Raw genomic sequence first — 24,231 nt, forward strand, 5'->3', positions numbered from 1 at the left:
ACAGAACACAGATCTGAGAGGCCCTCATTTATTTCCTATTTAAAGTAACCAGAGAGTACTACGAGTTAAAAGTGAGAGGATCCTTAGAGGTCCTCTTGTTCCTGCCTCTTAATGTGGGAGGACATTACAGTAGATATTCATAATATGCACCTTTTGGTATTTTTCATTTTGGTTTTGTCTCTGCAGTACTGAGGATTGAACCTAAGCATTGCACTGGCTACATCTCAGTCTATTTTCTTTTTTTTTGAGATAGGGTCCCTTTAAGTGGCTAAACTGCCTAAGTTCAAATCCTTGCTCTACCACTTACTAGTTATACTGGGCTTGAGCATGTGATCCCCCTGCATAAATCACTGTGTTGGGATTACAGGCATGAGCCTCTATGCCCTTTTTTTTGTTTCTGAGACAAAGTCTCGCTTTGCAATTCAGGCTGACCTTGAACTCACTATGTAGCCCAGGATGGAACTCATGGTCATCTTCCTGCCTCAGTCTCTCAAGTGCTGGATTACATATGTGAGTCACCATCCCTGGCTTCCAGAGGAATCTTTTTAAAACAACAGAACCTCTCAATCTCTGATAGTCTGGGAAAGTGGTAAGGGCTACATGTAATGTCCATAGGACTCTGAGTGACAATAATACAATCACTTTGAATAGCTTATTTTAATACCTTCACTTCCCATGTGAGGAAAGTCACACATATCACACAGTGACAGAACAAGAATTAAGGACCTAATCGATTTTCAATGCTTCCAGCACAGTGTCTAAGCATATCAATTTCTCCTAGCCTTTGACAACATAAGGTATAGCCATCACATTTTTTACTTTTGCTAATTTATTAGAAAAAAAAAAAAAAAAAAAAAAAGTATCTCACCATTGTCTACAGGATGATTTATTACGGAAATTCATCTGAGCTATCTCAGAAGACAGCAGGGATTTCTAGTCATATATCAGAAAGGGAAAAAATAAATTACTTGAAAATGCAGTTTGGTTTAATAACCATAAGCTCTTTTCTGACTAATTTTATGATGATCTTACTTTACTTTGCTCTCAGTTCTAGAGAAGGTATTACAAAAAGCTAAAGGGTATAGTTTATCTTGTTGTTCCTTCCTATACTCTACCTACAAACCTCAGAAGGCTTTAAGGGAAACTACTGAATCTTAGTGCTCTTTTAACTTAATAAAAACTACTTCGCCAGAATCAACATGACAGTTTCTGTAGGACAGAGAGTTGGTAAAATGATGTTAGCTGGCACTCTCCTAAGGCCTTCTCATATATGACCTTGTTTAATCTCCACATTATTCAGTAAGGAAAGGATTGTTAGGCGGGACAGAAAGGTTAAGAAAATCGCTCACATTGAAACAGTCAGAAAGTGGCAGAGCCAGGATCTGAACTCAGGTGACTCCAGAACTGGTGCTCTCCATCACGATTCACCCTCCATACCCTCTCTAATCCACCTTTCCTGATTCACATTTCCCCTCCCCTACTCTAATTTCCAGGAGGCATTTCCCAAAATCTAAACCCAACCCAGTCACAACCCAATGACTATTCTCATGATGTCCTATTCACTCTAAACCTGTACCTGCCAAGTTGTATTTGATTATCTGTTTATATGCCTCTGTTCTTGACTAAGCAAATTTCTTTTTCTTTTTTTTGTCTTTTTGAGACAGGGTCTCCCTATGCAGTTCAGGCTGGCCTTGAACTTGCAAAGATCCTCCTGCCTCAGCCTCCTGAGTGCTGGGATTACAGGCTTGTGCCACCAAGCCCAGCCAACAACAAATTTCTTAAGGATAGAAACTTTCTTATCTGTCTTTGAGAGTTTCCTAAGCACAGTGTCTAACACATATCAGAAACTCAGTAAGATCTGCTGCATAAACTTATGAACACACACCCTGAGCTCCCACCTCACAGAACAACTTATTCTATCTTAACTATTGCATCTGCTTAGGCTGTTTTCTCTACAGGTTAATTTTCCCCCTTCTCTCTCCTCTTTCTTGCAGTGCTGGGGACTGAACCCAGGGCTCATGAGTACTACGCATGTGCTCCACCCCTGACCCATGTACCTAACCAGCCTTTCTGCTTTTCTGACTGGTAAACCCCTAATCAGTTTTAAAGATCAGTTCAAATGGACAGAGAAAAAGAGATTAATAGACTCAATTTAAAAAAATGCTGCTTCTCCTCTGACACTGCTACCCTCTCTGGAAGAATTATTTCCTCCTCTGTGCTCTCACAGTATTTTTTTAACCTCCATCATAACAGTGTCTGAGCTCCAATGTAATTATTCTTGTACAAAATGAATTTCTGCCACAAACTATTTGCTTCTGAGTACAGGGAGAATCTCCTATTAAGCCTTTTGTTTCCAATGCCTAGCATCATGTCTGACCTGCGACTGACCCCCAGTAAGTATCAGAAGGAGGAAAAATAACTTATTTGAAAATGCAGTCTAGTTTAAGAGCATTAAGGTTTATGATATTACTGTGAAAGGAATGTTGAAACATGAACATACTGTACAAACACTTGTTCTCCCCTGAGGAATGATGGATCTACCATAAAACAGCTGGTAGCATCAACTCCATGTAAGAGAGGAGAAGTAGAGTTAGCAATGATACTTTTTCCTAGGATACCACAAGCCTTCAAAAGAGCTCACTTTAAGCAGAAAAAGTGCTGGAGCTAAATAAAAAATGGATCTAATGATTAATGTGGATGAGCTCAGTATTTTAGCTATGATAAACAAGTCTTTAAAATGGATCTCAGTTTAATATAACTGTCAAAGCATCTGTCCAAACATTCCCTGGGAAAGAAAAAACTGTATTGTGTGTGGAAAAACCAGGATAGCCATTTCTACTTCACCACTGTGGAACCGTTTCTTCAGGTCAGTAATGACCCGAGCTATCAGCACCCGCGCTGCTCAGACTCACCTCAGCAGCCCTTTGCTCTGTCCCCACAGGTCTCGGGGCTCGGCTTCAGTCATGTGCTTGTCCAGGTTGCACACGTTGGGTTTCTGGGAGTAGGACTTAAGGCACTGCTTCACCCAGTGCCACTGATATCCTGGGAGGAAGGGGTTTGGGATAAAAATAAATCCTATACAAAAGATGAGTGGGAAGAAAGGAGAGGAGGAAATTCTCCATCAGTTATTCATATAATTTCTTTTTGTTATACTCGCATTCTGTCATTTATTTCCCATATCCTTTGGTCATGATTCAAACTAATGAAAAGCTAGGAAGGTTTTTCTTGCCCCCCACACCATGGCTTGAACCCAAGGCCTTCACATTGAGTTACATCCTGGGCCCTTCTGCACTCCGAGACAGTCTGGCTAAGTTGCCAGGCTGGGCTAGCGCTTACTTCCCTTCCGCCCTGTTTCCCAGAATGCTGGGATTACAGGTGTGCAGGAGCACTGTACCTGGGTGAGTGACAGTAAGTTTTGAGGAACATCAGATACCTATACTTATGCAGTTATGTCTGGATCTTTCGGTTATTCTGCAGGGAAACAAACATTCCCCAAGGTTAACTGTCAACTGTGTTACCCTAAAGCAAGCCTTCAGAACTCAGTGTAAAAAGTCCACTCTCTCATTTTCACAAGTGCAACCATTTAGAATAATCCAGAGTGGGGTGTGGTGGCACATACTTGTAATCCCAGCACCCAGAGGAGGCTAAGACAGGAGGATGTTGGGCTACCTAGTGAGTTTGAGGCCAGCCTGAACTACAAAGCAAGATCCTGTCACAACCAAACAAAAAACAAGACAAGGTCACCCAAGACCTCTAACTCCTTATTTCATTTACCACAGGCAAAGTAGGCTGAACTCTTATACTGAATTTAACTAAAATACAGATTTAAGAGTCTGCATCTAATGAACACGTTATTAATCTCTTTTGTCTCTTGGCATCAGATTGATCCTTCTGTACTTGGCTTCACAGTGTGAGGCTGGGAGCTTCAAACTTAGTTTTTTCTTTGTCAGCTGGCTCCCTGTGAACCTGTGCCCACGTGGGGCACTAATGGATGACTGGAGGGTAAATGGTGTAGTCTGGCATAACATTAGAACCAGCCTCACTATGTCCCTTCCTCAGATTTCGAAGTCTTGGGAGCTGGCAATGTAGTCTAGTGTCAGAGTGCTTTACCTACCATGTGTGAGGCCCAGGGTTTAATCCTCAGCACCGCCAGAAAAGAAAGAAAAAGGAAATCTAAATCTTACCTCCATGTGGCCCCTCTTCCAAGATGCTAAATTTAATAATCCCAAACTCTTGTTTTCACTCTCAGTTGTAGGGATGGTGGCCTTTTACTACAGCTGCTACCTCTGCGATTCTTCAGTGCTCCCTTCTGAGTTTTCTAATACTTTTTTTTTTGGTACTGGGAATCGAACTCATGACTTCATGCTTGCCAGGCAGGCGCTGTGCTGCTGAGCTAAATCCCTGGTGAGTTTTCTAATACTTGACTAATAATTCTTTATATCATTAGTTAAAAAAAAAAAGGTGATGTTTACTTCCTGGACTGAACCTTGACTGATATAACAGGGAAGCCGTTATACTCATCTTTTAAGTATGGTATGATACAGATAATTATATACCATGTGTATCAGATCTTTGTGACTTTTTTTGTCTTTTTTTTGAGACAGGGTCTTGCTCCACAGTTCAGCCTGCCCTTGAGCTCACTTTGTAGCCCAGGTTGGCCTCGAACTCACAATGATCCTCCTGCCTCAATCTCCTTAGTGCTGGGATTACAGGTGTGCGTCACCATGCCCACCTAGCACTTTGTGACTTTGACAGTAAAACACCCTGATTTTTCTCCTCTGTAAAAGATGAACAAAGTATTTAAATGGAATCCTCTTCATGGTAAAGATTCATTTATTCATCAAAAAACACATATTACATATCAGATATTTTGTTAAGAATTAAAGAGATGGAAAAGTCTGAAGAAACTGAAGTCCTTGGAGACAGTACAGTAGAAGATCACACAAGTAATTCCTTTTAGAAGCCTGGCTATAAAGGAAAACAAAGGCTGAGGAGTAGCAGTCATACAGGAACACAAATTAAGAGAGTTTAAGATTTTTGGGGATTTGCAAGGCCTAAGCATGCTAAGTTGTGAAAAGAGAAGGTAAAGAATAATTGACTGAAAATGGAAGAGTGGAACAGAGCAAGGTCTTGAAAGAGATAAAATGTGACTTCAAGATGGTGAAGAATCCAGGTGTGGTGGCACACGCCCATAATCCCAGCACTAGAGAGGCTGAGGCAGGAGGACTGCTGTGACTTTGAGGCTAGCCTCAGCTACACACTGAGTTTAAGACCAGCCTAAATTACAGAGCGAGACCCTGTCTTAAGAAAGAAAAAGAGAAAGACAGCAAGAGAGAGAGAAAGAGAGAAAGAAAAAAGAGAGAGGGAAAGAGGGAGAGGGAGAAGGAGAAGGAAAGGGAGAAGATGGTGAAGGTTCTGGCTGTGAGAAGAACTGTCCTGCTAAGACTAGAGGATGAGAATGAGAACACTTGTGTGCTGTGAGACCACGGAAAGCTGAAGGGGTCTGTGTCTGCTAGACTCAGTTTCCCGTCATCAGGTAAAAAGCAAGACCATCTCAGCAAAACAAAGAATGGCTGGGAAGGGATCCTGAAGAACAAGTAGAAATAAACGAAACTACACAAAAGGCAATCATCTATTAGTGTAATGTCCCTGTCCTCCTTGCAAATGGGTACTAAAATCATGAAAACGCTAATACTTAAGGATTTCTGAGTTAAATGCAGGCAGTTATGTGCAGATTCTAGCCTGGATGAGGGCAGCATACATTTTTTGTCAAGAGCAACAAAGTAAGTATTTCAGGCTCTGAGGGTTATTTGTTCTCTTTAGCACTTAACACTTCAAGTGTAGCAGGAAAGTAGCCACAGATAATAAGTAAACAATTAAGCATGGTTGTTTTCCCAATAAAACTGTTTACCAGAATTTCAAAGAGATTAAAGTTTGGCAGAAAAGAACTTCTGCTGACCTGACAAAAAACACATAGAAAATAACCTAAAGATTTCTCCACTGTACTAAATCGTACTAAGAGCACTTAAAATTTTAGTACGTCTAGACTCTTGCAGATATGGGAAAAAAAATACCTTACAGATGTTCACTCAGGACAGGGTGGTCACTGCAGTTATTAATTCTGTTTTACCATTTATTATTATCAATAGCATATACTCCAAACTAAGTCTAATTACCAAAGTCTGTTACATGCTGGTTCCAAGGCAACCTCATATAGCAAAGATTTTTATCAACTAAGAAAAAAATTGAAAGCTATTGGTGGATTTCATTACCTAGGCAGACTATACACCAATGCAGCAATAAAAGAAAGAGAAAATCATTAACAGTTTGAGCAATAAACATTTTTTTTGGTACTGGGAATCAAACTCACGACCTCACGCTAGCCAGGCAGGTGCTGTGCCGCTGAGCATATCCCCGGCCCACAATCAACATTTTTAATGGATCAGTCGTAGAAATTCATTCCAATAGCCATCTAGTTTAATCACCTGATTCCTTATATGCCTTCTAGTGTCTTCAAAAAGTAGAACCTAATAGGAGTTCCTAACTTTGCATTTCATTTAGCAGTTAACTCTCCAATAATTTGTAAGGGTGATAAGAGAGTCAATATTTGGGGGACTAAGTGACATTAAAAAACAAAGAGGTGACACTTGCCTGTAATCTCTGGGATGTTGTGGCAGGATCACAATTTTAATTACAGCCTGGGAAATTTAATGGCTTAGTAAAACCCGTCTCAAAATAAAACATTTTTAAAGGGTTGAGGATGTAGTACAAAGGGTCTGGGTTCAATCCCAAGTATCACAGAACAAATAGACAAATACATACTTCCACTGCCTACCATCAGCTGGCATCATGATTTCACAAAATAAAGAATACTCTAATAGCCCCCAAAGTACCATATTAAAGGAAGAATACTTCTGATCTAGTGCAAGCTTGAACAGACAGCAAATTCCTCTTTAGGAATCTTAGACAACTGCAGTGCTATTTTCTTTTCTTTAGGTTAAAAGTCTGCCTCCTTTTGTCACGTACTGATCTTGATTTCTGACACCTACAGCAACCCCAAACCAGTGATTGTTCTTATTAACGCTTTATAGTTAATATTTACTGAGTGCTTACTATGTGCCAGTCACTGATCTAAGCATTCTGCATGTATATTCAACTTGAAACTTCAAAAAAAAAAAATTGAAACTTCACATAACCTTATGAAGTGGGCACTATTTTATACATACTTTATACACAATCCTAGTTACATGGGAGGCTGAGACAGGAGGATCTTCAGTTTGAAGACAGATTGGGCAAAATAAAAAGGGAGGTAGCTCAATGGTAGAGAACACCCCTGGGTTCAATCCCCAGTATCACCGAAAAAAGTGATGAAAGAAAGAAAGAAAAGAAAAAAACTGGCTCCACGTCAGTTCCTAGCTGGTAGTACCAGTCTAAGTCCAAGCAGCCTGGCACTGAAACCTACCTCTTAACCACTACTCTACTCTTTCCCACTCCTTCTTGCATCTGATCACCTTGGAAATGTTTGGTGTTGTCATGTTTCCCACCAAATCATCTCATTTCTACAGTAAGTTTCTGGTTTCCAGACCCACTGTCCTTCGGGTCTGTCTTGTAAGAGCAGGTTTGGTATATTCAGCCTCCTTCAGAGTGAGTCCCAGAAGTAAATACAACCCTTCTGATCAATTCAGAGTAAAAGGCAACTGTTATCACCCATACTGTGGATATTACATTTTTATGCTGGGAGTGGCGGCACACGCCTGTAATCCCAGCACTCCGGAGGCTGAGGCAGGAGGATTCTTGCGAGTTTGAGGCCACCCTGAGCTACAAAGTGAGCTCAAGGCCAGCCTGAACTGCACAGTGAGACCCTGTCTCAAAAAGACAAAAGAAAAAAAAAAAGGTATTACATTTTTGTTTGTTTGTTTCGCTTTTTTGAGACAGGGTCTGACGATGTGGTTCAGCCTGGCCTTGAACTCAGTGATCCTCTTACCTCAACCTCTAGAGTACTAGGATTACAGGTGTGTGCCACCACGCTTGGCACGACATTACACTTCTATTAAATGTAACTTACAATGGGAGGGAAGATGGGAAAATTCCTTAAACACAAAAGGAGGCACCAACTCAAATGATGTGGCTTAAAGTAAGAAATCCTAGAAAACCTCACAAATAAGTTACACCAGTTTCGAAAATACAAAACCAAAGTAAGGTAACACTGTAGTTTGAACAAACTTGTAATGGAAGAAGGCCTACAGTAACAGAAAACCATAGCCTTGGGGCTGGGGATTTAGCTCAGTGGCAAAAGCGCCTGCCTGGCAAGCGCAAGGTTGTGAGTTCGGTTCCCGGTACCGGAGAAAAACAAAAAAAAAAAAGAAAACCATAGCCTTGCTGGGCGTGGTGGCGCACACCTATAATCCCAGCACTGGTGAGATTGCGGCAGAAGAATCGCCATGAGTTTAAGGCCAGCCTGTGCTACACAATGAGCTCAAGGCCAGCCTGGTCTACACAGCGAGATCCTGTCTCAAAAGCAAAAGCAATGAAAATCACAGCCTCGAAAACAGGTGCTAGAGGTGAGAGCTAGAGAATAGTCCCCAAGGAAGAATAAGTTCATAAAACATTGCTGATGGTGTGTGCTTTACATTTACCCGAACTCACAAAGAATGATGCTTTCACTCAACTGTTCCTTTCATGACTTCATACGGAACTACAATACATGAAGCCTTTTACAGAAGAAACAGTCAGTCATGCCTGCATGTGCCTAGTCTCAGCTACTTGGAAGCTGAGGTGGAAGGACTGCTTGACAAAAGCTCAAGAGTTTGAGATCACCCTGGACAACATAAGCAAAAAACAAAGCAAAGAAAGAAATGGGATGGTAGACTTAAGACTATTTGGCAAAATAAAGCATTTCTGTATCTTCTAAATGGCTTGTAATAATCAACTTACAATGGCCCCATGAGACTAATAAAGATGCTAATTAACATTATTCACTCTTAATTCCTTTACCTGCAAAATGACCTACCCAACATCACTAAATAATATAAGTAAATAATATATAATATTTGTAATATAAAATAGTAAATAAAATAAAACTAAAGTAATATAAAATATAAAAGTAAATAATATAAAGTGAATAATATAAAATATTCAGTCTATTAGGACTTTTGATCTCCTTAACTGTAATTTTCTTTTAAAATGTTTAGCTTTGATAGTAACACATTTGAAGCTATTCTGCATTTGAGAATGTGCTGGGGTGATTATTATGAATTATTCTATTATTTAAAGCAGTTCTCCTGGTAGAGTGATGTTCAGAGTTGGGGTAGGGAGCTGAGAGTCAATGTCTTTGTTATGTAATTTGTTGTGTCACTTTCTACCCAGGAGGCCGGCACTGCTGATTCTTGTTGTAAACTTTGGGGCTAACTAAATGGACATCAATGGATAGGGCACAATTTTCGCCCTGTATGTTTACTTTACTCCTTTGTCTATTGTTCACAGCCTCTCCTATTAAGTCAGAGAAATGACTGCATGGTTCCACCTTGTCTGAGGTGAGATGTACGCACCAGGGTAGCCTTCCAGTCCATAGGCTTGCCACTTGCTGACTGGCCTAAGTCCTGCTCGATGTGCATTGTGCTCACTGACAGAGGACACACTTAGCTGAGATCTGACCACCTGAAAGGAAGGAAACACAAGTCAGAAGGGTAAAGACACTTTATAAGTCAGCCTGGGGAACCTCAACCTCACAAGACATTTTTGGTACATCTTATGTTGGGGATTTTAGTCTTAGATCTGCCACTTCTTTGATCTGGGAGCTTTAGATGTGTAATTTAACTGCCTAGAGATATAGTTTTTTCATTTATATATGAACAAATATTAGGAAGTTATACAAAGTAAGTCATAAGAGGAAAATTAACAAAAAGGTGGTTTGGCCTTCACAACTACTGTTTTCTTTTTTTGAGACAGGGTCTCACTATGCAGTGCAGGCCAGCCCGAACTTATCAGGTAGCCTAGGCTGGCCTCAAACTTGAAGGGATCCTCCTGCCTCAGTCTCCCAGGTGCTGTGTGCCACCATGCCTGGGCAATACTACTGTTTTCTATGAGACCATATTTGGTAATAGGCTCATGAATGGTATTAGGTATACTGGAATATCCCAAGTCACAATACTATTTACACTGGTTGATATACTGCTTCTGAGGTACTTATATGCGGTTAATGTTTATACAGAGCTACGAGGAACAGCAAGCTGGGCAGGATGAGAATGAAAAGAGTGCTTTAACCAAAAAGAAAAAAGTTTCAATAAAGCACCAGGAACCCCAATTGCATGAAGTGTAATAACAGTTTTACTTTTTTAGATGAAATGTTAATACTAGCATTTTGTTTTTGGTAGTTACTTAGAGATAAAATATTAGGGCCGATGAGGTTTTTTCTACATATCAGAGGTCTTTATGGATGGTTTCTCTCATGGATTAAGACATCTAATATGCAGTTATTAAGCTAGGGACATTAAGAAAAAAATTATTCTTCCATGAATAATAAACTTAGACCCTGGCTTTCCTTAAGTATATTAAGTGTTCTCTTCCAAAGAAATATCTTCTATCCTACCAACTTCTAATTAAGGAGCTTTCCAGACAAAATACCAAGTAGTAACTGATGTACAACCAGTGTTTATAATAAAGTGACAACTGAAATCTTGTGAAACTTGATCAGCTGAGTTTTCCAGGTATGCTGGGGTTGATAAAACATTTTTCATGATTTCTTTTTTGTGTTTTGTTTTTCTTCTGATACCAAGAATCAAACTCACGACCTTGCGCTTGCCAGGCAGGCGCTTTGTCGCTGAGCTAAATCCCCAGCCCCTTTCATGACTGCTTAAATAGGCCACAATTAATACTGATGATAAGTAAGCAGCACCCAAGAGCTGGTGTGTTTATGAATCTATTCTATCACATGCTAAACTGAACCAAACCACTGAACTTTTAAGAATTTTTCTTCTTTTTCCTTTTCCAGACTGTTAGCCATCATTTCCCAACTGCTTTAATCAACTGTCTTGTGATACCAACTTTTCTAATTTGCTACTTTTAACCTGCTTTGAGTTCAGGAACTAAACACTAAAGCTTTCATACTCCACACACTGTGCTATTTTTTTGGGTACTGTGTTGGACTTGATGTCCTGTTCTCAGGTGACTTATGTTCTAAAAAGAATGTACGCACAATGGTGAAATATATATAAATGCAGCTCAGTGAGGTTTTGAAGCATTCCTGAGTCAAAGGTGCAGTCTCACAATGCTTACTTTCTATTTCAAATGAAGTTGCAGAGAAGCTGAGTTCTAGACAAGCACAGTTACTACAGCATTACAGTTTTACTGAGAGATATACTATCCCTTGGGAAGAATGTTTCTTCCAGACACCTGTGGACAACATGAAGGGCCTTTTAAAAGACTGCATGTCCTCCATGTAAAGAAATGTAACTGCACTACAGCTGAGGTGGGCCCTGGGCCACCATTCCCCACTGTGGTCCCTTTCTTAATTTTCAGGGGGAGCCGGGCGTGGTAGCGCACGTCTGTAATCCCAGCACTCGGGAGGCTGAGGCAAGAGCATCGTTGTGAGTTCGACCAGCCTGGGCTACAAAGTGAGCCCAAGGCCAGCCTGAACTGCATAGCGAGCCCTGTCTCAAAAAGTAAAAAAAAAAAAAAAAAAATTTCAGGGGGAAAGGAGAAATAAGTAACGCTGTTTGGATTTTACATATACTACTTTGACATTTATTTTCAACTTGGGAAGATTATCTCAGAATCTTTTAGTGACCTCTTGCTGACAGGTACAGTTAAGTCTGGAACTACTTTTATGCACAAATGGGACTAAGACTGTCCAATGCTGAATCTCTCTCAGTTCTGGGATTACAGGTTTTTTTTTGACTGTACCTTACCGTCTACGAAGACGTTTTATGGGGTATTACACAAAACAACGTAGAACTGTACGTGGGTAGTTAAAGGGAGGAATGAACCAGCAAATTCCCAGGCGTTTTGTCTGAGATCGCGGCGGGGAATGGCAGCATGAAGAAACTTGCAGCACAGCGCTTTACCGCGAAGTGTGACGCTCGTGCGCAGTTCAGCTCCGCGCCCAGGAAGGACGGGGATCGCTCGGCAGCGAGGAAGCCTCTCCAACACGCGAGGCGAGCAGTTCGAGAGCCACGCGCCGCGCCTTTTTCCGTACCTTTTGGGTCCCAGGACTCGTGCTGCGGCCTGCGTGGGCCGTCGAGAAGTCGATGACCCCTCTTAGGTCTGCTGTCCCGGGACGGCTCTGCCGGTAGAAGCGGAAGAGTTTCCGGAAGGCGTCCTCCCCAGGCTCCGTCGCCAGCGTCGCTACGGAGCTCACAGCTGCAGCCATCTTCCCCATCCCGCTGCCTAGACCTCTGACCCGGAAGCAGATTCCTCCGCTAGGGATCCGGCAGGTTCTTCCGGGGTCACCGCTTCAGGTCACCGAGGGCTTTCAGACGAAAGATGGCAGCCTCCGTAGCGAGGGGTGCTATGGCGGTGCGTTCGAGTGTTAACCGGCCGGTTGCTTTTGTCAGGAAAATTCCCTGGACTGCGAAATCGAGTGAGTGATGAAGATGTGGGAGGGGCGGAATCCCTGGGCCCAAGCAATAGGCAAAACCTCTGGCTGCTGCAGAGCGCGTAGCGTAGTGGCAGGATTAGAAAGCCGAATTTGCCCTTTAGCAAGCCATCACACAGAAACTGTGTTTGTAATGAACTGTTTGGGAATGCCCCTGAGCTTTTAGGGCACTAATTCACGGCTTCGTACAACTTAGAGTGATTTGGTGGAAAGGTTTATTACTGGCGAATTTTGAGACTTACGATTTATAAGGGACTGCAGTGTGGAGCTTAAGGGTTAGAGTGGCAAATTGTAGACATGGAGGCGAGATAAGAGGTAATTTTCATTTAGTTCAAGGACGAGGACCTCCTAGCGAGGTAGTTTAGTAGTAGAGCGGTTGCCTATCGTGTAAGGCCCTGGATTCGAGCCCGTAGATGAAGGTCTGAACTAAGGAAGTGGTAGAGGGGTCAGATCTGCTTATGTTTTTCAAACAAAACCCACGGCTTTTCCTGATGGCTGGAGGAGGGAGGGGTACAGTATGAGAGAAAGTCTAGAATGAGTTCCAGATTTTTTACAGTTGGTGAATTTGTGTTTAGAATTTAGGCGAAGCTGCATGAGAGAAAGTGAGGAGTAAAGTTGAAATGTGTTGAGTTTGTAAAGCATGTGAGGCCCTGTCAGGCAATTGCATGAGATTGTACAGAGTAATTGAGTAGTTGACTCCGAAGCCAGACTTCCTGGGTTAGAATACCACCTCAGCTATTTAATAGTTGTATAACCTGAGTAACTGAAGCTAATATGGGAAAGGGGCTCACAACTGTATCTCAACTTAATTATCCAAAGGAATAGTCAATATGTACCTACACTGTAGTATCGAGGACGTATTAGACAAGTTTATATATAAATGTCTTAGATTTGTGCCAGAGTGTGAGCACTCAATGAATGGTAGTTATTTTCCTGGTCACTAAATGGGAGCTCATGGGAGAGGCCGTTTGGAGATAGTGTTGGAGTAATTCTCTAATCTTTTACCAACTTTGATTTTTGTCATTTGGGGTTTTGAGTTTGCATACTACAATGTAAAAATCTATGATCGCTTTTTGGGGATATTCAGGTAAAGATCACCTCTTATTTTAACTCGGCTTCAGAGGTTTCAATCCCTAGTTATTTGGTCCTTTTGCTGTGGACTGTTGGAGCACCATCATGGGGAAGCAGAAAGAGAGATAGACAGAGGAGGCCCACCTCTTAAGGGTTCTACCACCTCCCAGCAACACCAGACTTTTACTTATTCACTCATCCAATATTGAAGCCTTATTGTGTAACACACATTGTAAATATAGTAGTTTCTATACAACTTATAGTGGTGGGTGGGACTCACAACACATATCAGCAGTTTAGAATGCAGTTTAGATGAACTAGGAAAAACAGACCAGTAATAGAAAATGTAAACCAGCAAACTACAGCTGTAGTTCAGAAGAAAAGAGATCATGTAATTTTCTTCTTAAGATTATAAAGTATAATTGGTATTATAGTATATAACTGTAAACAGATCTCACAGGTATGGTCCGTTGTCTTGTCTTGTAGTAGAAGCTCAATAAAGGAATACTCAGTGGATGTATTTGGCTTCATTGTGGAAGGATAGTTATAATTTAGGTGGAAGGAGATAGGAATACTGACACCTTAAAGGAAGGGAATAACATATGCAAAGATGGGATTTCCCGTACAGGGTAGGATACAGAAAATTCAGTTTGCTATATTGGAGAGTACCCATGGCTGGTATGAAATAAGGATGGAAGGTTAGGTGGGATTAACTCAACACATTTTAGAGCATCAACTGTTTAACTCAGTTAAATTTAGGAATGACTAGAAAGTTGAGGTGTTATTTGGAAATCTCTAATTAGCAACAAACTGGGTTGCACTTAGTGACTTCTGTATGATATACTTACAGGGTTTTAATGCACACACCTAACACAGTACCTGGTATTATGAAAATGCTCAGTAATTGCTGAGTATGGAGACTGCGGCCATTGCAGCAGTTCATGGGCCTATGTCCTCATCCCCACCAAGTGTGGTATATTGCAGCAATATAGTCACTCCTATGACTGCTTGCTGAATCTTTGGTTAAGGGAATGCAAAGCAGTTTTGGTCTACAAGAAATGTGGGGACTCTAGGACACCTTTTAGTTGCCATCTGCAATGTAGGGTAGAGAAAACAAAATATATTAACTACCTTTAATATGTTGTCTACCCTCCTACAGGTGAGCTGAGAGAATACTTTGCTCAGTTTGGCCATATACGAAAATGCGTTGTTCCTTTTGTGAGTACTATTTTAAGAAAACTATTGGGGAATGTTGGTGTAGCTCAGTGGTAGAGCACTTGCCTAGCATGTGTGAGGCCCTAGGTTTGATCCCCAGTACTGCAAAAACAAAAAATTGTTATCCTCTAATTCTTAATTTTTTAAAAAATCAAAGCATATTGGCTTGTTACTATCAAATGAAGCTGTTCACATCTTTATTGATAAAATTATGACAATACTAATTAAAACATAACCTTATAGGTATTCATGTTATTTAAATTTTTTTTTTTTTTTTAAGACAGGGTCTCACTGTGTAGTTACTGCTGGCCTTGAACTCAAAGGTCAAAGGATACTGCCTTATCCTTCTGAGTGCTGGAGTTACATGGATACACTACTACAGCTGGCAAAAACTAAAGTTTTTGGAGTATTTCTTGAAGTTCTTCAAAAAACAATTAAGATTTTCCTTAGTTGTCATCTAAAAGTAAAAATGAAAAGATTTAGGACCGGAAAAGATTTTTGTTGGTAAAACCAAAAATGTAATAGGAAGGACATTAATTTCAAGTTAATTTACTCAATCTGGAAATTGTGGCTACAGTCTTAAACTATATTATGTGAATTCTTTTTTTGAAATCGCATTTCACTGTGTAGTTCAGGCTACCCTTGAACTCACAGCAGTCTTTCTGCCTCAGCCTGCTGAGGGCTAGGATTACAGGCATACCACCACACATGGCTGTATATATTATGTAAATATTAGCACAACCTTTTAATACCTTTACTTGTGGAAATGGTTACATGGAGGTATTTATCTGGCAGGGTTGTGGATCATTGGCACATCCTCTGAAACTTCCTGTGTTCTAAGTTAATACTCATAAAGTAACCTTTGGGTTTTTTTTTTTTTTTTTTTTTGGAGACAAGGTCTTGTTATGCAGTTCAGGCTCGCCTTGAGCTCACTTTGTAGCCCAGGCTGGTCTCGAACTCACAATGATCTTCCTGCCTTAGCCTCCCAAGTGCTCGGATTACAGGTGTGCACCACCATACCTGGCATAAAGTAACCTTTGAAGTGTGAACTGTGAGCAGTATTTAAAATATGGTGTTTTTGTGAGGACCAAGTGGTCATCTTCATTGAATAGGCATCTCAGTATCTGCTTTTTATTGGAGGGCTGTAGGGGCAGGGTAGGGTGTCTTTAAGCACACTGGAATCTCTTGTGTAATTCATAGGGTGAATGATAAGCACTTAGCACAAGTAGCAAGTATTTAACCAGAAGTTTGGAATTATGTAAGGTGAAATTTCTTTTCCACTTTTTATTAGGAACTTGTAATGATAAAGGTAGGGGTGGTGATGACATTGGTCTCAGAAAATGACCAGACATAATTAGGTCTTGGGGCTTTTCTAGTTCCTAGAAATCAGGTGGTTAGAAAAGAGTATGTCAGTGAGGAGAATTTGATTACTGTGTGGTTTGTATTTAGAATGGTGCAGACAGCTCATTACCCATAGCTTACTTGTCCAGTGGCAGTAGAAAAGCTGTATTAATACTGGGATTTAGCCTTTTATACATTAAGCAAAGGTTACTGACATTAATGTCTGCAATGAGATTTTATCCAATGACGAAGTTGGTCGTTTGATTTGGAGCTTATAGAAACTTTTTCAAGTTCATAATTAATCCTTCCCTTTATGACATTTTGTATTTTTAGAACAGAGAGACTGGCTTTCATAAAGGTTTGGGTTGGATTTACTTTTCTTCACAAGAAGAGCTACAGAATGCAATGCAACATGAAAACCACATAATTGATGGAGTGAAGGTAAATGCCTCATTATCTTATCACAAGCTTTCCATGTACCAAATAGGTCAGAATGGGAAAATTTATGCCTCATGAGCTTCTTTAATGCTTGTTAAAGACTGGTAGTGGTACAAGCTGGGCATGTACTCTGGAGGTTGAGGCAGTAGCATCATCAAGCCAGTCTGGGCTACACAGTTGGGTTCAAGGAGGACAACCAACCCAGCCTGAGCTAAAGTGAGACCCTGTCTCAAGCCAGTCTTTGCTACACAGTTGGGTTCAAGGAGGATGACCAACCCAGCCTGAGCTAAAGTGAGACCCTGTCTCAAAAAAGGTAAAATAATAAGTAAATCAGCGGTGGTAGAATGTGATATTCTAAAAGGTCTGAGGAGGGAAGTATAGGAAAACTATTTTTGGTGCTGGGGATTGAACTCCAGGCTTCATGCATGCTAAGTATGTGCTTTACCACTGAGCTGTACCTCCAACTGGAAGGCCCTTCGATGGTTAACAAGATTTATGTAATATAGAACAGGGGAAATAGTGTCAATTCAAGCAAGCTAGCATTGAAATCTTGGCTTTCCCACTTACATGATCTTGTTCCAAATTGACTTAAAGAGTTTTTAATCAAAGTTCAGGGAGTCTTAAGAACCACCTACTAATAAATGCTTGAGTCATTGGTGCTGAATTGCTAAAGAAAAAAAGGCATTCTTATAAAGTATTGATTTTGTTTTAATATTTTTGTAAACATTGCCTTTCCTTATAGTGCTTGATTTTTTTTTTTTTAGGTCCATGTTCAAGTTCAAAGACCAAAAATTTTGCAAGGGGATCAAACCTCTGATGAAGAGAAAGATTTCTAAGATGCTTATTGCCCATTAAATAAACACAAAACAGAATTTTGTCTAAATGTTTTTATTTGAAACAAGTAGTTGCAGTAAGCAATACTTTACTTTCCCCACTCCAGAGAAAAACAGGACAACGGACAGAATTCATTTGATAGCACATTTCCAGTATGTGAACACCCTCCTATTCATGGTGGTTGAGGTACCTTAAGTTATAAGCAGTTGCTCTTACACAAAATATTACCCCAGACTACATGTGTCACACAAAAAGAAGAGGTCTCAATTCTGTGTGTGGGGTAGCATGTTCTCTAGGTGCTGAAAAGGTGGGAGAAGCACAAACACAACCCACTCTTTTAAAAAACTAAGTAATTCAAAGTAGAATTTTCAATCCCCCCCGTCTCCTGTAATAAAAAGTAGTGCTGGGATCTAGCACCCAGATTTGGTTTTTTCCTGACCATTTACAAAGAGTCCCCCCATGACTTGCATCATTAGGGTTATGGATAATAGTTCATTCACTTTGAAGATAGCTCCATTTATTCTTTCCTCCTCTTCTTGCCTTCATGCTCATGTTCCTTGGGGCGGCTGCTATCTGAAGGTCTCTTAGAGCCACCATGCTGTTTGGCTTCTTCCAAAAATTTGTCGAGACCAAAAGGGTCTTCTTCAAACTGAACAGGTCCTTCTCGGCCTCTTTTACGGTCAGAACCAGAAAATTCCTTGTCAGGAATAAATCTAGGGAACAAGAGAAAAGATTATGAAATAGTTTTGTTTTATTGGTAGAAACACTGAAGCTGAACTGTCTGCCTTGGTACCTGTTGGTCTTTATTCTGGCTTCTAGGTCATCACCATACATGTCCTTGTCCAGGTTTTTACTAGGCCTATAAATACTCTGGGCCATATCTTTACCACCTCTCCAGGCTTGATCATACACATTGTAAATTTCATCTTCTCCACCTGCAAATCCACTGTCCATACCCTGTGGAAAAATGAATGACATGAAATTTTAAAATGTATGAATTATTAAAAGCTGAACCTGATTCTTTACATGGAGAATGTAAAGAATCTGGTTCTTTCTGGTTATAGTATCTGGTTATATCTGGTTATAGTACATTTCACATTTTCAAAAATCTGAACTACAAATTTTAGGGAGGACATTATTAAATATGCATCAAATGTATATAACCTTCATGTTTGGCTTCTTACCCCAGGATTCACATTAATAAGGTATTCATTAACAAGTTTGAGCACTTTAACAAAGCATTAAAATTGAGAAATCTATAAGCAGGTTCCTGACAATTTCAATTTTTATGGATATAGTGGCAAGAAGATCAAAGAATGGCAAAACCTTTCTGACCATTTACAGTAAAACAAAAAGTTATATCCCTTAAAACTGCCTGAGAATATCATTATCACAGACAAGGCATTAAGGCTCACAATGAAAATTATGAAGAGTAACATGTCCTGCAAATAATGATTAATTTAACTTCTTTCCTGTTGTTATTGCTTTCATTTCTTTCTCTTGTCCAAATGCTCTGGCTAAAACTTCTGGGACTATGTTGTTTAAGTAGAGACTGGATATCCTTGACTTGTTCCTAAATTTAAAGCTTTCAGTTTTTGTTCATTTAGTATGTTGGCTGTTGGTCTGTCATGGATGGCTTTTATCAGATTGAGATAAAGACCACCTATTCCAATTTTCTGTAGGGTTTTTATTATGAATGGATAATAATATTATTTCAGACTTTGTCAGAAGCTTCTTCTGTATTATTGAGATATGATTTTTGTCCTTGGTTCTGTTAATATGGTATATTACATTTATTGATTTATATATGATGAACCATCCCTGCATTCCTGGGATGAATCTCACTTGCTCGTGATGTATAAACTTGGATGATTTGATGTATTGTTTGCCAATCCTCTTATTGAGGATTTTTGCATCTATGTTCATTAGGGAGATGGGCCTGCAGTTCTCTTTCTTAGTTGGGTTCTTCTCCAACTGTTGGTATCAGAGTAATGCTTGCTTCCAGGAGTGAATTCAGGAGTATTACTTCCTTTTCAATTTCACTAGAGTTTGAGAAGTAGTGGTGTTAGGTCTTCTTTGGACTTCTCTAAATTTGTTGTAGAATTCAGCAGTGAATCTGTCAGGGCTTGGACTTTTCTTTGTTTTCAGGTTTTTAATCGTATCTTTGATTCCATTGAGTGATTTATTTAGGATTTTTGTATCTTCTTGATTCAGTTTTGGTAATTATATGTACCTAGGAATCTTTCCATTTCTTCGGTGTTTTCATCTTATTAGAATACATGTTTCCAAAGTAGATGTAGATGATCTTCTGGATTTCTGCAGGGTCCGTTATGATTTTACCTTTTTCACTTTTTTTTTTTTTTTTTAACTTTTTCATTCTTAATTGTGTGGATTTGCATCTTTTATTTCCTTTTTTGGTAAGGTTGGATAAGGGTTTGTCAATTTTATTTAATCTTTCAAAGAACCAACTCTTTGATTCTTTGTATTGGTTTTTTTTTTCTTTAGTTTCCAATGCATTAATTTCTGCTCTGATCTTTAGAATTTCCTCCCTCATATGAGCTTTTAGCTTAGCCTGCTCTTCTTTTTCTAGAAGCGTGAAGTTCACCATTAAGGTGTTTATTTGCGCTTGCTGTTTTCCTGATATGGTTATTCACTGCTATAAAATTTCCTCTTAGGACTGCATTCATTCTGTCTCATAATTTCTGGTATGTTGTATTGTCATTATCACTTTTTTTTCGGGGGGGGTCTTTTTGAGTCAGGGTCTCACTATGTAGTTCAGGCTGGTCTTGAGCTCACTTTGTAGCCCAGGCTGGCCTTGAACTTGCAAGGATCCTCCTGCCTCAGCCTCTGGAGTGCTGGGATTACAAGCGTGCACCACCACACCCGGCTGTCATCATCACTTGTCTAATTTCTTCTTTAATATCATTTGTGACCCACTGGTTGTTCAGGAGGGTGCTACTTAATTTCCATGTGTTTATGAAATGCTTGTGATTTCTTTTACCATTGGTTTCCAATTTCATTGCACTATGGTCTGATAATATATGTCACAATGAAAAACAAACAGAAAACTTCATTTATGTTTAGATATAAAATGTTCCACAAAAGCCTCCTGTAATAGTTTATATCCAGATGTCCCCTCAAAGCCTCATACTTTAATAGCTGGGACTTCTGGGAGTTGACTGGATCATGGAGATGTGATACTTATCAGTGGATTAGCTACACGGGATGTTGGGAGAAGGTGGGTTATTGGGGCCATAGCTTGGAAGGGTACATCTTTCTGCCTCCTTTAATTGCTGTTTTCTACCTGCCACACCATGAGCAATTCTCCTTTGCCATGCCTCTCTGCTATGCCACCTTGCCTTGTAGCCAGTTTACTATGGATTGAAACCTCTACAAACAGTAGAAATAAACTTTTCCTTCTTAGTTATAGTGTCAGGTATGGAGTTTTGGCAATGAGAAAGTAACTAACACATCAAGAAGATGATTGGATCATGGAGTTGCTACAGTCATCACTGGCTTAGTCCACTGATGAATTCACAGCTACCTTGGTATTATGGAGACACAACCCGCGATGGGGCCAGTTACCGGGGGCATGGACTTAGAAGGGTATTATCTCCCTCCATGCTTCCTGGCTGCCATGGGTTGAGCACCTTTTCTTCCACCATGCCCCTCTGCCATCAAAAATGACACTGGAATCAAGACATTCAAGTTGGAATCATAATTGCATCAGTTACTAAATCTGTGTTTCATTTTCCTTATCTATACAATACAAATTAAAAAAATTATGACTACAGGTTTTACTTTTTTAAGGGTTGAGGTAATACAAGTAAAAGACTTAGAACACCAGAACACCAGGAATATAAAAAGCACTCAATAAATTTCTTAGAAGAGCATATTAAAATTATACTTTCAAATCTAAAACTCTCCAAGTTATAATTAACTTTTCCCTTCTATATCCCAGTACAATTCACACATTCATATTCATTATTCTGTCTTTATTTATGTATGGTTTCTTGGGGGCAAAAGTGACTCCATCTTTGATCTGCTTCCTTATACATAGTAATCAACATTAGGTTCATGAAAATGTATTCTAGTTGGTTAATGATAGACAGTGCTAGACATCAGATTTTCTGGCAATCATTCTGGTATTTAATTTTTGTTTGTTTGTTTGTCTTTTTGAGACAGGGTCTTGCTATGCAGTTCAGGCTGGCCTCAAACTTGCAAGGATCCTCCTGCCTGAGGCTCCTGAATGCTGGGATTACAGGTGTGTGTGCCACCATGCCCGGCCTCTGGTATTTAATTTCAAGGCTTCATTCTTAAATTTCAAGTTGCTGTGTCTCTATGACATTAAAAAACCATCCAGCTAAGTATGGTGGTGCATGCCTGTAATGTTAGCACTTTGGGAGGGTGAGGCAGGAGGATGTCAAGTTCCAGTCCAGCCTGGACAATTTAGTGAGACCCTGTCTAAAAGTGAAAAATAAAAATGGATGTGGATATAACTCAGTGCAAAGATTCTGGATTATATCCCCAGTACTGCCCTCCCCACCAAAAAAGACAACTACTACCAGAATAATCCAACAGTGGTTATTATTTTAGTAGGCTCTATTTTAGAAAAAGGTAGACATACCAGAACCAAGTTTTTTAATTTTTAATTTTTTTTTTCAGAACCAAGTTTTATCACTTACCTTCTTTCATTTTCCACCAGTACTTCAAATTCTAGCCAACCCTAAGAGGTTATAACCAGAAGTGTTTCTTTCATCTTGTCTTTTAAGTAACAACATACAATTTCCATTTTACCCCAGCATCATACTAGCACACCTTTAGCTGGCCCATATCTGTAATTTTTTTTTTCTCTGAGGATAGGTATTGCTATCAAGACACAAGACCGGCAGTTTCTAGACTTCCTTACCTTAGATTGGTTGAAGAGCCTTTGGTCATACTGAACTTCATTTGAAGTCCGAGGATTGGGTACACCAAGAGCAATGACTTCACTGATATCTCGATTCTCATTTCTCTGCAGTTTTGACCTATTTGAAATATGTTATCATTAATTGCACACTTTCTGCAGACAAGGTGAACATATTCAATTTAAATACAACCAATCTCAGAAGCAAAGGAAATGAGTATGTCATGTTTATGTCTTATGAACATATATTCCTAGATAATGCATAATCAAGTTGGCAGCCTTTACAGCATTTCAGATATATGACTGGGAGGAGGGAGGGGAGGAAAGGGGAAGTAAAAAGATGTTTGTATGTGTACCAACTCCCCACAGTGAATGTAATCAGTATGTACTGCAACACGTACTAATGAAAATTTTAAAATGAGATTAAAAAAGATACATTAGAGGAGATAGGTTCCCCAATAAGGACTTTCTACTGGCTCGAAAGAACAGCCCAAAGACTGGTTCATTTTTTTTGGGGGGGGGGTGATGGTGAAGGGTTTACTGGGAATTGAACTCAGGACTTATGCTTTGCCAGGCAAGTGCTGTGCCACTGAGCTATATCCCCGTCCCTAAAGAATGGTTCTTGATACAAAATTCTTGAATGCAAGCAATTACCTGACAATTATGCTAAGACACAAAACTGCTATAGTCTCTATTTGCTATTATTACATGAGAATTCAGTGCAAACTGATGCACGACATGAATAATCTTCAGTAACTACATTTAGAAATTTCATCCTAATAAAATTTTGAAGAAAACATGTCAATGACTGGATTACTCTGAGAATTCTGACACTCAGATTAACTTCAGTCCTCTGCTTTTTTGGTATATCTGCCTTTTTGGTATTCCAGATCCCAATGAAATCACAGTAACTGTCATACTTACTTTACTAGAAATGCAGGTTTTAAATTGACAATCTGATTTCATAGACAATCTGATTTCATAGACAATCTGATTTCATGCAATCGCAAGTTGAAAACTTTTCTATCTTCCCAATTCTCACAGCCACTTTACTGGTTATTAAGGACCCAAGGTATGGATATAGCTATTTTGATTTTTACAATTTAGAAAGTTTTAACCAAGAGTATCATTAACACTTTCATGTTTCATTCCTCCTTCTACACTGCTGATTTAACCACAATTCTGAATTCAGATTTTCTGCTTTTCTATGACTATACTTATCCAGTAAGACGAAATATGCCATTTAAGATATGACTTGAGAAAAGATTGTGTCAGCTCCAAACATGATCAGAGCATGGGAAAACTGCATTTGGAAAGAAAATATTTTACATTTAATTTAACACTCACTAAAAATTCCAACTTTTTTTTTTTTTTTTTTGGTACTGGGAATCAAACTCAGGACCTTGCGCTTGCCAGGCAGGTGCTTGTGCCGCTGAGCTATATCCCTGGCCCCCAACTCTGTATTTAGCATTTCCTCAAATTTTTATGAACTGCAGACCTGACTTGGATAAACCACAGACTTCTCCAATTCCTACCCTATATCCTCAATATATATATTCAATTTGTTTTATACCATTTTGTACTTATAAAGAGTACCTTATATACTTTTCTGAAGTATTTTATATGATAGCTCTGTCTTTCTAAATTATAAGTTAAGGTACTCATATAAAGGAACTGATTTTTACTTCTTTCAAAACCTGCTCTTTTCCTCATTGTACTGAGCATAGTACTCTGGGGATATATACACATGAAAGGATGTCGATAAAGGGATGACAGCTTATTTCCCATGTAGTGGCATAGGCACAAATTCAATTTGTCTCACTCTTTGAAGTAG

At 39.6% G+C, this 24,231-nt stretch overlaps 3 protein-coding genes across 4 annotated transcripts in view; 1 reads left to right on the forward strand and 2 right to left on the reverse strand.

The window, feature by feature from the left end:
* The window catches only part of Alkbh1 (alkB homolog 1, histone H2A dioxygenase), a 25,370-nt gene extending 12,919 nt beyond the window's left edge, over positions 1–12,451 (reverse strand). The window contains exons 1-3 of one of the 2 annotated variants that reach the window (XM_013517181.1): positions 12,194–12,451; positions 9,549–9,657; positions 2,913–3,042 (exon numbers count right to left, since the gene is read on the reverse strand). In XM_013517181.1, the coding sequence (XP_013372635.1) occupies positions 2,913–3,042; positions 9,549–9,657; positions 12,194–12,376 (422 nt within the window). In that variant the 5' untranslated portion in view covers positions 12,377–12,451. Of the gene's footprint in view, positions 1–2,912; positions 3,076–9,548; positions 9,658–12,193 lie in introns of both variants that reach the window. The other variant, XM_005390212.2, reaches the window with a different exon arrangement.
* On the forward strand, positions 12,430–17,529 carry Slirp (SRA stem-loop interacting RNA binding protein). The gene is made up of 4 exons (XM_005390211.2): positions 12,430–12,577; positions 14,823–14,881; positions 16,553–16,660; positions 17,422–17,529. The coding sequence occupies exons 1-4, from the start codon at positions 12,481–12,483 to the stop codon at positions 17,491–17,493; spliced, it is 336 nt and encodes a 111-aa protein (XP_005390268.1). The 5' UTR covers positions 12,430–12,480; the 3' UTR covers positions 17,494–17,529.
* Snw1 (SNW domain containing 1) overlaps positions 17,530–24,231 on the reverse strand; it is a 39,931-nt gene continuing 33,229 nt past the window's right edge. The window contains exons 12-14 of the mRNA XM_005390214.2: positions 22,401–22,518; positions 18,285–18,448; positions 17,530–18,204 (exon numbers count right to left, since the gene is read on the reverse strand). Coding sequence (XP_005390271.1) covers positions 18,009–18,204; positions 18,285–18,448; positions 22,401–22,518 — 478 coding nt within the window. The 3' untranslated portion in view covers positions 17,530–18,008. The remainder of the gene's footprint in view (positions 18,205–18,284; positions 18,449–22,400; positions 22,519–24,231) is intronic.

This window comes from Chinchilla lanigera, unplaced genomic scaffold (genome assembly GCF_000276665.1).
Source record: "Chinchilla lanigera isolate Chin_1 unplaced genomic scaffold, ChiLan1.0 scaffold00037, whole genome shotgun sequence".
NCBI lineage: Eukaryota > Metazoa > Chordata > Mammalia > Rodentia > Chinchillidae > Chinchilla > Chinchilla lanigera.

Excerpts from the sequence above, each read along its gene's own strand:
- Slirp (XM_005390211.2), top strand. The coding sequence starts at position 12,481 with ATGGCAGCCTCCGTAGCGAGGGGTGCTATGGCGGTGCGTTCGAGTGTT. Across the intron at positions 14,882-16,552 it reads GAAAATGCGTTGTTCCTTTT|AACAGAGAGACTGGCTTTCA; the intron begins GTGAGTACTATT and ends TTGTATTTTTAG. Across the intron at positions 16,661-17,421 it reads ACATAATTGATGGAGTGAAG|GTCCATGTTCAAGTTCAAAG; the intron begins GTAAATGCCTCA and ends TTTTTTTTTTAG.